We start from the raw sequence: 13,963 nt of genomic DNA, 5'->3' as shown, positions 1-13,963 counted from the left end.
GGACTCAGAAACTGCCACTGCTCAGCCACTGAAGCCCCACTTCTGTCTCCTCTATTCCAGCGTTTTTCCCCCCCCAAGGAATTCTGGGGCAGGGGTGGGGGGGAAGGATTAGAGCCATTTACTTGGCCATTATGTCTCCCAGAAGTTCAAGAAGACTCATATCATACCTTTGGGCTGCAAGCCCCAGGAGTTAACGTCTCACAGCTGGTGGTGTTGCTCTGCTGCCTCTCATCGCTTCCACAGACTCATGACTTTTTTTTAATATTCCAAGCTCACACTAGAGATCCACCTCCTTTATAAAGTTTTCCCTGCCCTGTTCTTGGGCATTCCCTAGCTATTACTCTACCTACCAGTTAGAAATATTTCCCTTCTCTGATCTCCCATATAATTTTGTTTGTACCTTTCTGAAGACACCTATCCCCTTCTTCCTCTGTATTGCCTATTGGTGATTATCTTTTCTTCCCTACTAAACTGATCTAAGCAAACCATCAAAAAAAAAGTAAATTGGGTCACCCTAGGGAAAAAAAAAAACATTATGCATTCCACATCCAAACATGAATAAATTTTTAAAAATTATATACTCTTTTGAAAGTTCCATGACACTACTCACCTTCCATCAAACTGGTTCACTGAAAGTTAATTCACTAAAAATCTGTGAGGAAGTTGGGGGTCAGGGCATCAGAGGAGCAGGGGAGAAAGAAGCAGCTACTTTTCCAAACAAGATCAGAGCTTGAGAGCCCCCCTGAACTTTTCCATTGGCTATAGCTTCCACATGCTCAGAGAAAAGAAGAAAAAAAAAAAGGAAAAAAGAAATCTCTCGCAACTCTGACTAAATATTTACCCTACACATTAACTAGCTAGTGTTCAACATGAAGGACCAACAGCACCTTCCTAGTGCCTGTTTGCTCTTGCAATTACTCCAGCCCGGCTCCTTGTAAGTCATGTTGTGAAACAACCCGCCAAAGCGCCCGCCCGGGGTTCCTAAGGACTTCAGTTCCTTCCTAAGCAGAGGCCAGGCCACTGCCTGGGACACTTAACAGTCAAGTAGGTTTGCAAAGAGGTTTTGCAGGAGCTGGAAATCTGGTTTGGAGTGTGCCCGAGAAGGTAAGTAACTTAAAATCCTCCCCCGACTCCCTCCACACCTCATTTCTCCTAATCCCACCTCTAAATCCCCTGACAGATTAACAGCCAGACCATTCTCAACATTCAGTGCCGCTATCTTTAGAACCTCGTAGGTAAACAGCTCCCTTCTTTAGTCAGATGGTATTGAGTGGGTGAGGTTTCTAGGTGGAATCACAGTAGCTAATATTTACGTAGCACTTTAAGGTTGGCAAAGTTCTTTACATATATTATCTCATTTGACCCCCACAACAACTCTCTGAGGTTGGTGCTATTATCACGCCCATTTGAGAGATGAAGAAACTGAGCCACATAGCAGTTAAGTAACTTGCCCAGGGTCAAACAGTAATATTTGAACTCAAGTCTCCTTGACTCAAAATCCAACTCTGCAATCACTATTCCACCTAGCTACCTCCTCGAGGGATTCTAGCACTGTTTCCTCATCCCCAGATCACTGTGTAAAGTGATCACAGAAGCCCTCACTGGAAATGGCCCAGATTGTCAAAGATGTTTGGAAGACTTAATGGAGCGGAATGCTCTTCAGATGATGAAAATGAAGTCAGAACATACTTCCTGTCTGCCAGCTGGTACCCTAGCTCATTACCTTGGTGAGCAATGGAGAAGGGACCGAGAGACCCTGGAGAAGGGACCGAGAGACCCAGAAGAAAGTGACCCACAAAGGCCAGTTAGCCTCTGTGGTCTTTGCTTGCCAGAGACAGTGGAAATTGAAAACTTTTGAAGAGCGCTGGGTTCTTGTCCCAATCCCTCTCAATGACCCACTGTCTGTCACCTCGAATTATACAATCTTAGGATCGAAAGGGGCCTTCCGAGGGAAGACATCTGGACCTACCCTACCTAAAGCATACAAAGCCTTTATAACATCTCAGCAGATGGACATATAGCCTCTGCTTAAAAATCTCCAATGGTCAAAAATTCACCACATCCTCAGACAAAACCCATCTCTTTAAATTAGATGCTCTCTGAGATATGTTTCAGTTCTACACCTTAGGACTCCTAAAGGATTGAATGATTAGAGTCTTGGGATCCTGCAATAGAAGAGGCACTAAAAACTTTTCTCTCCATTTACAGAAATCAAATCATTTACAGAAACCTCAACGGACCATCTAGTATGTTTTAAAAATCCCTTCTACAATGCATTCTATAAGCAGTCAGTGCTCATCTTCCATAAAAAAGCCTGAAGACTCTTAACAAGTTCTAGGCCCAAGTGACTTCAACATTTCCCCTCTTTTAAAAAGAGTCTTTCTATCACTAAAATTGAGATCTCATAGTTACACTCTTCTGAAAAGAGTGTTTGTTAAAATGACAAAGAAGATCTCAGAGCCACACACTCCAAAGGATGTTTGAACCTTTCTCTTCTATAGATAATGGAAAGAACACTGACTTTGAAATCACTGGACCTGGGTTCAAATTCTTCTCCTGATATTATTTTTGTGACTTTAGACAAGTCACAACTGCCCTGGGCCCTATTTTCTTCATCTATAAAGTGAAAGATTGGACTAGATGGTCTCTAACTTCCCTTCCAGCTCTAGGACTAGGTTTGCAGGAGATGAGTACCCATGGAACTGCATGTTGACTGTAATAGGTCAGCTCCATCTCACCATCCTAAAAAATAAACCATGCTCCTTCACACCTGGGTCTTCACTTATATTCGCACCAGCACCTCATCTTTTCCCTCCACCCTATCCAAATCATACCCATCCTACAAATCCAACGGCTCCATGGAACCCAGACCTTGATAATTTCTCTCCCCCTCCTCTCAGCATCCTTTATGATTTTAGATGACTTGTTTGTTAACCATTATCACATTGTTAATCCTCAAGCATATTAATTGGACTCTTATTTTGTATATCGATATTTCATTTGTATATGCCTTATCAGCCTAACTTGATTTTGAGCCCCTCTGAAAAAAAGAGACTGTGACACACTTTTCCAGGCTTAATGCCCCCTTCCTTCTCTTCATACACTCACATTCCAGCCAGACTGGCCTACTTCCTTTTCCTGGTACATGACATTCCACCTCACATCTCCATGCCTTTGTTCAGGCTGTCCCCCATACCTGGAATGCCTTACTTTCTCATGGCTACCTCTAAGAATCTCTAGCTTCCTTCAAGGTTCAACTCAAGTAGCATACCCAACTAGAAGCCTATTCTGATCCCCCATCATTATTTGGGTCCTCCTTGCCTCCCTTTGGATTTGCTTATTTGTAATGTTCTTTCCTTCAGACATAACTTAGTAAGCTCTTTGAGGGCCAGACCTATTTTGTCTCTGTCTATGGATTCCCAGTGCCCGGTACATAGTTGTCATTTGGTCATGTCCAGCTCTTCGTGACCCTTTGGATCATACTGTCCATGAGGTTTTCTTGGCAAAGATACCAGAATGGTTTGCCATTTTCTTCTCCAGTGGATTAGGACAAATTGAGGTTAAGTGACCTTGGCCACACACTTGGTCACACAACTAATAAATGACTGCAACCAGATTTGAACTCAGGTCTTCCTGACTCCAGATCCAGAGCTCTATCCACTGAGCAGTTGCACCAAAAAATGTTTGTTGAATGAATGAACTCATGGTTACCAACATGTCCCTCTCTCACTCCTAAGTCTATCACAGAGTTAAACCTATAGCAGGCACTCGATAGATAACTGAGCACAAAAGAGGCAAGAGAACACAGATGACACACTCTTTGCTAAAATTTATGACCTTCGGCATAGCTCCTTTCCCAGTGGATTGCCCTATTCAAAAAACTAACTGAGCCAAACTGGTGGTACTGGCTTCCCAGCTTTCTGTACTCTCACTTATACTAGAAGGTTCTCTCTTTTTTGGCTGTTCTAGAGCTTCCAGTGGACTAGACCCTTCAGTGAGTCAATCAGAAAGCATTTATTCAGCACCCACTATTTCCTGAGCGCTGTGCTAAGCTCTGGACATACAAAGAGAAACACCAGGTAGGCCCCTGCTCTCAAGGAGCTCACAATCTAATGGGAGAAACAATATGAAAATAACTGTGAACAAACAAGACACATATATATATCATAAATTGGAGAGCCTCTTAAAGAGAAGGTGCCCATAATATGGGGGATCAGGAAGGGCCTCCTGTAGAAGGTTGAATTTTAGCTAGGACTTGAAGGAAGTCAGGGGGCAGATGAGGAAAGACAGTATTCCAGAAATGGAGAACAACAGTGAAAATGTCCAAAATCTGGAGATAGAGTGTGAGAGGAACAGAGAGGAAGCCAGATCAAAGCTTTATAGTTTCTACAAGCTGGTCATCCCAAAATCATACAGTGCCCAGGCATGCTCCCAGTACCAAATGAGACTCTCCTAAGGATTTTACATAAATTATCTTCTCTGATCATAATGACCCTTTGATATAAAAACTACAGAGATAAATCCCACCCACCTCACAAACGAGGAAACTGAGACTCAGAGAGTTTAAGCAACTTAGCCATGGTCAAAGAGCTAGAAAGTGTCAGAAGCGCAACTCAGATCCTGGTTTCTCCTAACTCTAAATTCAGTTCACGACATCACATTGCCTCTAAAACAGAATCCCCTCACTCAGAACCCCTAAACAATAAAACACTTTCCCCACCGTCATTTCTACAGAGGCACAGTAATTACATAACAATAGCTGACATCTCTATACCCCTTTAAGGCTTTTACAAGGTGTCTTACCTACACTCTCTCTTTTGGATCTTTATACTGACTCTAAGAAACAGAGAGTGTAAGTATTCTTAGCCCCATTTTTTAGATGAAGAAACTAAGTCAGAAGGTGAAGTGACTTGTCCAAGGTCACATGGTTAGGAAGAAGCAGAACTGGATTTGAACCCAAGTCCCCTGGTTCCTAATCCAATTCTTCCTAACACATCATGCTGCCTCCTTGCCAAGCCATCATCAGAGCCTTCTTAAGAAGCTTCTCCCACACCAAAGCCTATGCTGCTTTAGTTACTGTAAACTACAGCATCCAGTGACTGTCCCATTTCAACCTGCAGAGAGAGTCAATTCAGAACTTGAACAACGTATGTGTCTGATTTCAAGTGACATTCGATCTGCTGCTCTTTACCACTCCCACCAATCTACCATCCTCCTGGGAGAACAGTAGAAATTCTGAGTCCCTTTTCATTGTTATCTGACTATCCCCTAGGACAAGTAGCAGCTTTTAGAGTAGCTAGAGGTGCCCCATGACACACTCTAGTGGCATGACAAGGAGATCAAAAGGATGAGACAGATTCAGTGCCAAAGTATTAGTTAGAGAAACATAGGCTCAGTGCTGCATTTTTTTGTTTTTAATCTAAACCCAGATTATCCTGGGGAAACCTGATCAGCAATGACCAAAGTGTCCCTTTAAACCCAACAATCCTGATTGATTTGTTCCATCTTGGCTAAGGTCACTAGGATGACGTTTATTCCAATTTATTTCAAGTATGAGCCCTCACCCTCTGCGAAATGGGGACACACGTGTTTTATCCACATTCTTGCCCTGTGCGAACTGACTTTAGGGGCTTGGAGGGAAGTCCTTAACGAAGACCTCACCTCAGAAAGAGAGGGTAAGGTGGAAAGTATGGACTTCAATAAGAATTCAGAAAATAGTTTTGAGAACAACAATCCCATTCAGTCTTTCCATAACCTCCTTTTTCTAATGAGGACCCCATCCTGCCAAGTCAACCACAGCGCTAATATCTTGTCTCTCCAACTAAGCCATGTACTCCTGAACATCAAGGAAGGTGCTTCATTCATCTTGCTATCAACCTCAGTGCTAAGCACACAGTCCTGCATGGGGTGGGTACTCAGTAAATACAGGGACCTGTATTAAATAAAATTGGATAGATTAATGCAAGGGAAAATAATAGAAAACTATCATGGTTCTGAATCTGCCCCATGAGTGAGGCAGGCCACTTTTCTTGTGACCTGACAACAACAAAGAAACTCAATTCTATGAAAGCTTATTCCCTGCAACTAATATTTAGAGAGAGAGGGAGAGAGAGAAGGGAAATCAATTTGTTCCTCCTTAAAGGAGCTGCCTGGTACAAAACCAGCAGTTTAGATGCCTAGGAAAGGAACCCCACAATGTCCCAGCCTTTGCTTTTTTAAATGGAGGTGAATGTAGATAAGTCAATTTATTCTAAGTATGAGCCCTCACCCTCTGTAAAATGGGGACACACGTGTTGCAGTGCTAAGATCAGAGGCTAAAACCCAAAGAAATTCTGAGAGAAGTTCAAAGGTTTCCAAGTTCAATAAAACCTTCCCCAGTTATATATGTATGATAGCATCATCTTTCAACTAGACAGATCTTGCCCATTTCCAGTGGTCATCTCATAGGCAGATCCTGAAGACACTTGGCAAACTGCTCTGCACTCAGAAGTTCCCTTGGGAGCCCCAGGAAATGATGGAAGCCAGGGGAAATGCATTCCTTTCTTATGATATTCTATAGTTGGGGAAGTAAGAGAAGGGACCAAAAAAGAAAGGGGGGGAAGGGAAGTTCTGCATTGAGAGTTTTCCACTGGCCTTTGGACCCCCCTCTCTTATCAATGGGACCTTTCAGGGCTCCCTCTCCCCAAAGGAGACATCATTTCCTGTCCAGCAACACTAACCCCATTGATCAGTGCAGCACTGCAATACTCCACCCACCCAAGTTAGAAGGACCTCTGGAGACTGGACAGGAGCTGCAAAGGAACAGAGAAAGGGGGTGGGGTGGACAGGACAGTGCAAGAAGCTCACAAAAACCATGCTCTTTGTTTATTTCTTTTAATGAGCTTTAAAAAAATTTGTTATAATTGGCTCCCAAAATGCTGAAACACACCCAAATCTCTAACAATTGTAAAATGGTTGACAACATAAATAAAATATAATAATAGCTGCCACTTATGTACAGTGCTTTAAGGTTTATAAAGGACTTTATTCTTGTTATCTCATTTGATTCTCAAAACATCCTTGTGAAGTAGGCAGACAGATGGAAAGATAGATAGACAAAGTATTTATTAAGCCCTTCCTATGTGCTGGGCACTGTACTAAGGTAGGAGCTTTTAAATAGATGATTAAACCATTTACTATGTGCCAAGTGCTGTGCTAAGTGCCAGAGATACAAAATACAAGCATCCAAGCAGTACCTGTGCTCAAGAAGCTTATATTCTAATGGCCCCATTAGAATATAAGGCAACATATACAGGAAAACTAGAAAGGGAGGGTAGGGGCAAGGCAACTAGAGAGGAGCTGGAGAAGTCAGGCAGCTGGTGCCTCTTTTCGAAATAGTGGTCTGGGCTAAGGATTTGCCAATCAAGACAGCAGGATCAGAAGATATTACCTCTCTCGGCCTCAGTTTCCTTATATGTAAAATGGAGATAATATTGTAGAGACAGAACTGGAGACATAGATAATAAAATGGAGCTAACATTGATTTGTCCAGGGTCACAGAGTTGTGTCTCAGGTCTTCTTGACTCCAAGTCTAGTGTTTTACCCATTATGCCAATGCAATTAAGAATTATAAACACAAGGAATGTAAAGAAATACAGAAACAAATTAAATAATATAAATTAAATAAATAATGGGAAAGGGGGGCCTCCAGTAAAGTTGGCACTAGTCCAGCATAGCCTCCCAACTCAACCAGAGACGGTCAGGGACACACGTGGTCTGTAAGGCTCTGTGTCTGGAGGCACCAGAGCAGAGGGTTCCCTTGAGAAAGCCCTGGGGTAATGGGCACCAAGCCTCTCAGATTAAGACCGCACAGATATAGGGGCTCTGTGGTTCCTAATACACTGTTACTTTCTTATGTCTCTGAGACACAAGAGAGAGTCATGAAGATTCAGCAGCACTCTGAACCTCAAAGACCCAAAAGGGCACAAAAACCCAGGGGACTCAAAGCAAGAGACTAAACACAACTGACCACCCCACCTGAAAGTTCAGCAAGGAGCAGAACCCGGCATTGGCACAAAGCCTCAATTCATGAACTAAAGCTGGAAAGGTGAATAAATCAAAGCCAACACCACCCACTATAAAAAATTATTGCAAACCTACAGATCCCCAGAAAGGAGAGAATGATTCTGGGGTCACTCGGTAAGGAATGATTCAAAGGAAAATATGGATTTTTCCACCAGGACTACATCTACAAAAAAAAGTTAAAAAAAGATTTTTAAATTAAATAAAACCTCTGGAGGAAAGAACTACAAGAAGAAATAATTTAGAAGCAACAGTAGTAAATCTTAATCAACAAATTCCCTAAAAACTAGAACTGACCAAATAGAAATTGATGACTCCATAAGACAGCAAGAAATATTGGAACAAAACTAAAATATTGAAAACATAGAAGAAAAGGTAGCATATATGATACTAAAAATGAAAGTTCTTGGCACAATGCCTGGCACATAGTAGGCATAGTACATTTTAAATGCCTGTTGAATGATCTGGAAAACAACTCAAGGGAAAATAAGAATCACTAGACTTCCTGAAAACTCTAATTGAAAAAAAAAAGCTGGACATTCTAAGAAATCATAAAAGGAAACTAATCTATTAGAACCAAAAGACAAAGTATAGACAGAAAAAATCCACTAATCACCTCATGAAAGAAACCCCAAAAGAAAAGTCTTAGGAATGTCACAGAACTCCCACATCAAAGAAAAAATTATGGCAAGCCTCCAGAAATAAGCAGTTCAAGTACCCAGGAACCACAGTCAGGATCACACAAGACCTGGCAGCTCTGGGAATGCAATATTCTAAAAGACAAAGGATATAGACTTACAACCAAGACTAACTTATGCTGCAAAGCTGAGAATAATCTGAGAGAGAGGGAAAAAAAATGGATATATAATGGAATAGAGGCTTTCAAGCATTTCTGATGAAAAGACCAGAGCTGAGCAGGAACTTAGAAATACATATGCTAGAGTTCAGAAAAACCTGGGGAGATAAATGTATTTGAGCAACTGGACTGAATTGTACAATAAGGTAATGCTAACATTCTAAATGAGGGAGGAGAAACAAGTGTCCCTTCAGAATCTTAATGTCTTCAAAAGTTATTGAGGGAGTTAAATGAGAAAAACAGAGGAGCTGGTATGCATCGGTTCTATTCTGAGGGTTTGAATGGAGGTGAGGGAAGGAAGGGTAAAGGGAGGAATCCAGGAGGGTACAAAGGAAGAAGAAGGGGAAGTAATTTGCTGTTTCTCATAAGGATAGTGGATGAGAAGAGTATACAAACATGGAGATGGGGGGAGTGGGCATCCAATGAACCTCACTCTTATGTGAAATGGACCAAGGAGGGCAGAAAACACACACACACACACACACACACACACAGAGTTTGATATAGAAATACATAAGTTCAATAGGGAAACAAATGGGAAGAGGGTAAGGGAGTGGAGAGTGAAATTAAGAGAAAGGATGAGCAAAAAATAACTTTCTGATCTTGAAGGGGGGAAAAGAAGGAAAAAAAAGAGCTAGGATCTAAAGGGAATGCCTTAAATTGCATCTCGGGGAATGGGTGAACAAATTGGGGTATATCAATGTAATGAAATATTCTTGAACTAAAAGAAATTGCAAAATAAATTCTTTAGGAGAATGTCTAAACTGACACAGAATACAGTGAGAGGAACCAGGAGAACAAGTTATACAAGAACAGCAGCATTGTAAAGAAAAACAAGTTTGAAAGACTTCAAATCTCAGATCGATGCAATGATCCGAATACCTATATCAAAGCATGTGACCCACCCCCAGACAAAGAGGTGATAGATACAAGGTGTACAAAGAGACACTCATTTTTGGATCTGGCCACTGCGTGGATTCATTTTGCTTGTCTCTATTTATGTTACAAATATTTTTCTTTCTTTTCTCAGTTTTTATGGACAGGTGAAATACAGGAGTGGAGAACCCGCAGCCCTGAGGATCTTGAGGGCCACATGTGGCCCCTGGTAAGAGAGGGTTAGCAATATCGATGCCAAAGAAAAAGAGGGTCATTGAGATATATGCATTTTTAATATACCGAAGAGAATAGAAACAACTACAGACAAACAGGACAGTTTTGAAAATAACAGTAAGATTTAGTATATGCTTTTTTTTAAGCAAGCAATACAAAATATAGATATGCAGATTCATAGAGTATGTGGACTAAGTGGCTTAGGAGGGCCCTTCCAGTTCTGGTTCCATGATCCTATCCATATCTCTTCTCTAAGGACCTGCCTAGTTCAGTCTGGAGAAAGTCATCACCAAAAAATCAGCCACCAGATGATTAATTTGCTATGGCACCAGCAATTCATGGACAGATTGCCATCTGTATAACTCAGTAATTTACCAAATATTTTAAAGCACCAAAGTAAAAGTGTGTTGCCCAGACCTCTTTGGGTACTGGAGGGCCTAGCACAGCAGATGCTCCTGGGAATCCTTACCCTTAATCTTCCTTTCTGCCAAGGTCTCCTCCTACCCCCACCTAACTAAATGCTGACTCCCCCATCCTCAATCCCTCTTAGAGAACTCAGAGCCCCCAATATACTCTGATTCTCAGGCCTAGCACACAGGAAACATTTAATCAATACTTGTTGACTTGACTTCTCTCTTCCTAATGATAGTGGGCCAGCCCCTCCAACTTCCCTATCCCACTCCATCAGACATGCCTTCACGTCAAACTAGATGAGCGGAAAGGCACCAACTACAATCCAGTGACCTAAGCACTATCTTGCCACTGCACGCCAAGCACCACAAAGTCTTTCCATCTCGCCTGAGCTCAACCCTCCTTTTTGTGTTGTCTCATCCAATTGGAATGTGAGTTCTCTAGGAGAAAGGACTTGCTTTGCCTTTCTATCTGTACACTCAATGCTTGGCACACAGTGCTCAATAAAAGTCTTTTTTCATTGATTCACTGTACAGTGACTTTTGCCTCACCCCACTTGCACATATTTGTATACATACACACATATACACACCCACCAATACCCATTACAGCTGCCACCTTCGCCCCACCTTGAAAAAACAATAGGCAAGAAGGGTAAGGAAACTAGAACCAATGTCAGGAAGTTACAAGGAGGCTCAATATAAGGAAGATATTTCTAACAATGAGAGTTATTCAACAATGGAATAGGCTGCCTGGATAGATGGGAACTTCCATATGCATCATTGCAAGTTTCCAAGCCAAGGTTAGATGACCAATCTAAATATCAGGAATGATATAGTGAGGATTACTGCATTTGATGGGTGTCTGGACTAGAGAACCTTTGAGGCCCCTTTCAACTCTGAGATTCTATAGGAAACCCAAGATGGCAAGATTAGGTGACCATCACAGTCTCTTCCCCCTCAAGGAGAGTTCTGAGGTTCTATGCAATGTATTAAAGCTGTGGAAAATACCCCAAAGCATTCCTGTTCCTTGGTGGAGAAACCTACATTGTCCAGGAAACACTGCTCTCACAAATACAGCTCGCTCCAAGAGGTGTGCATCATCTGTTATTGCTATACTCTGACCTTTGGCCGAAAGTACTGTCCGTGTCAAGTGAAGGGAGGGAGGGAAGAAGAGAGGGAAGGAAGGAGAGGTGAGAAGCTGAGCCATTGAGAAATCCAGATCCTTCCAAGTGAAACAAAACAGCATCTTCACAAAGGAAAAAACCTACCTGTAGGTCAAAGAACTTGCTATATCGCCGGTAGATAGTCTGGGAGGTAGAATCAGACCAAGTTACATTGATAATGTAGACCTATAAGAGAAAAAAGAAAATTGGAGTAAATTGGAACAAAAGTAAAGAACTACTTCAGAATACAATAACTCACATTCTTTCAGCATTTGAAGCTCAACAAAGTGTTTTCTTCACAGTAGCCCAGTAGTCTGGGAATGTGTTATTATCTGTATCAGAAAATCGAGTCTCACTGAGGTTCAGTGACTCGCCTGTGGTCACATTGCTAGAATTTGGAAGAGTTGGAATTCAAATCCAGATTTTCTGATTCTAAGACCAAAGCATTCAGTGAACATACAATCAATATGCAAATTTGCGATTTTCCGAATTGGCTGGAGTTAGCATATTAGATATAGGCTGCCACAAAGTGTGGCAGGGTAGAGAAAAATGCTCTAGCCACATATCCTCTCCCATATCTAGCCATTTCTTTCCCACCCTCCTACTAAACCTGTCTGCTTTGGGAAAACCCTATGTTGGAGGTGGAAGATTCCCATATTACAATCACATGAAATGCTCCAAGATATGGCCAAGAATCACAGAAAACTAGACTGTCCTGGCAAACTGTTCCCTATTGTATTTCCTTAAATAAGGGATGGATTCATATAATGATTTCTTAATAATGACTGCTAGTTGATGAATTCTGGCACGCAGGTTAGGAGAAATAACAGATGGGACAAGAAAAGAAAGAAAGGGAACTACTCTCTCTCACACACATACCCACCCCCCCAAGGAATGGAGATGGTGCTAGAGCCAGAAAACATGAAGAAGAAAGAGAAGGCAAGTGTCCTGGCTGAAAGACGAATGAGGACAGTTTGAAAGAAGATATGAAGTAGCACTGACTTTTCCAGCAGCCCCAGGAAAGGATTTTCAAACTGTGTGGTAAACTGGGGTCCAAGAAGCTGGCTAGGGTTCCAGGGAAGTTTCACAAGTAAATGAAGATGTTATTTTGGAATCTTGTTACTTTTTCTCATTCTGTCTCCAAATTAAACTTTTAATGTTACCCTGCAGAAGCACATATGTTACCAAGCAGGATCAAAGGGCCAGAAAGTGGCCCCAGTGAGGGCTGCCATGTGTGGGCAGAAAAATGAATAATGAAGAAAAGTAAATGGGAGAGAAATACTTAATTACAGTCCTCATAACCTCCACTCTCAATCTTACTTCCCTAATCTTTATTAGGTGGCATGCCCCACCCAATGTCATTCATGGATATCATAACATTGCAGAGGCAATTAATTCCACAGAAACCATTATACAAATGGGCAATCAGCCAGATGATATCATCATAGGGCACGGCCATTTAGAGTGGGGATTGATTATGAATTATTAACAAAGCTATGTCCAAGTAAATTTATATTAAAGAGTAACTTTATGAACAGCATGTCATTTTATTACTGTTTTATCATTATTATTATTTATTATTACATTTCTGATTTTGCTGCCACCATGGGTTGTTGGCTATATTTCAATGTGGCGTAGAAAGAAGGTTAAACCAGTATTGAGGAAACTTAGCTTCCTGTTTTGGCTTTGCCACTAATTAATTAGCCAGATGACCTTACCTTAGGCAAGTCACTCTCCCTATCTAGGTCTCAGTTTTCCAAATCTGTAAACTGAGGAGGTTGGAAATAATAATGGAATGGGAAGAGCCCTGGATTGCAAGTCTAGAGACCTGGGTTCTGGTTCAGGCTGTGTAAAACTGAGCTAATCAGTGAACATGTAGAAACAACAGTGTCCTCATCTATAAAATGAGGGGATTAAAGTAGATGACCTCTAGGATCCCTCTAATGCTAATCTTCTAAGGTTCTCTGAGGTATCCTGTGAAGACCTTCCAACTCTGACATTTTATGGTTCCTATGAAAAATCAGTAAAAATTCTGTTTTATACTATTTGGCTCACAGAATAATATGCAGCATGGTAATCAATTAATCAATAAGCATTTATTAAATATCTATTAGGTACCAGGCACCGTGCTAATGTGGGAGAAACAAGTACAAAGAACAAAAGTCCCTGCCCTCAAAAAGCTTACTTGTATTGGGGCAGCTAGGTGGCGCAGTGAGTAGAGCACCAGCCCTGGAGTCAGGAGGACATGAGTTCAAATCTGAACTCAGACACTTGACACACTTACTAGCTGTGTGACCTTGGGCAAGTCACTTAACCCCAATTGCCTTGTCTTCCCCCCTCTAAAAAAAAAGCTTACTTGT

The 13,963-nt window shown here is 41.6% G+C and overlaps 1 protein-coding gene across 1 annotated transcript in view; it reads right to left on the bottom strand.

Annotated features, from left to right (window-relative positions):
* Nucleotides 1-13,963, bottom strand: part of SH3PXD2A (SH3 and PX domains 2A) — a 338,878-nt gene that overhangs the window by 264,168 nt on the left and 60,747 nt on the right. Inside the window, exon 2 of the mRNA XM_036734422.1 lies at nt 11,709-11,789. Coding sequence (XP_036590317.1) covers nt 11,709-11,789 — 81 coding nt within the window. The remainder of the gene's footprint in view (nt 1-11,708; nt 11,790-13,963) is intronic.

Source organism: Trichosurus vulpecula, chromosome 8, assembly GCF_011100635.1.
Source record: "Trichosurus vulpecula isolate mTriVul1 chromosome 8, mTriVul1.pri, whole genome shotgun sequence".
Classification (NCBI taxonomy): Eukaryota; Metazoa; Chordata; class Mammalia; order Diprotodontia; family Phalangeridae; genus Trichosurus; species Trichosurus vulpecula.
The sequence above is the reverse complement of the archived record's forward strand: the minus strand, read 5'-3'. Positions and strand labels throughout refer to the sequence as shown.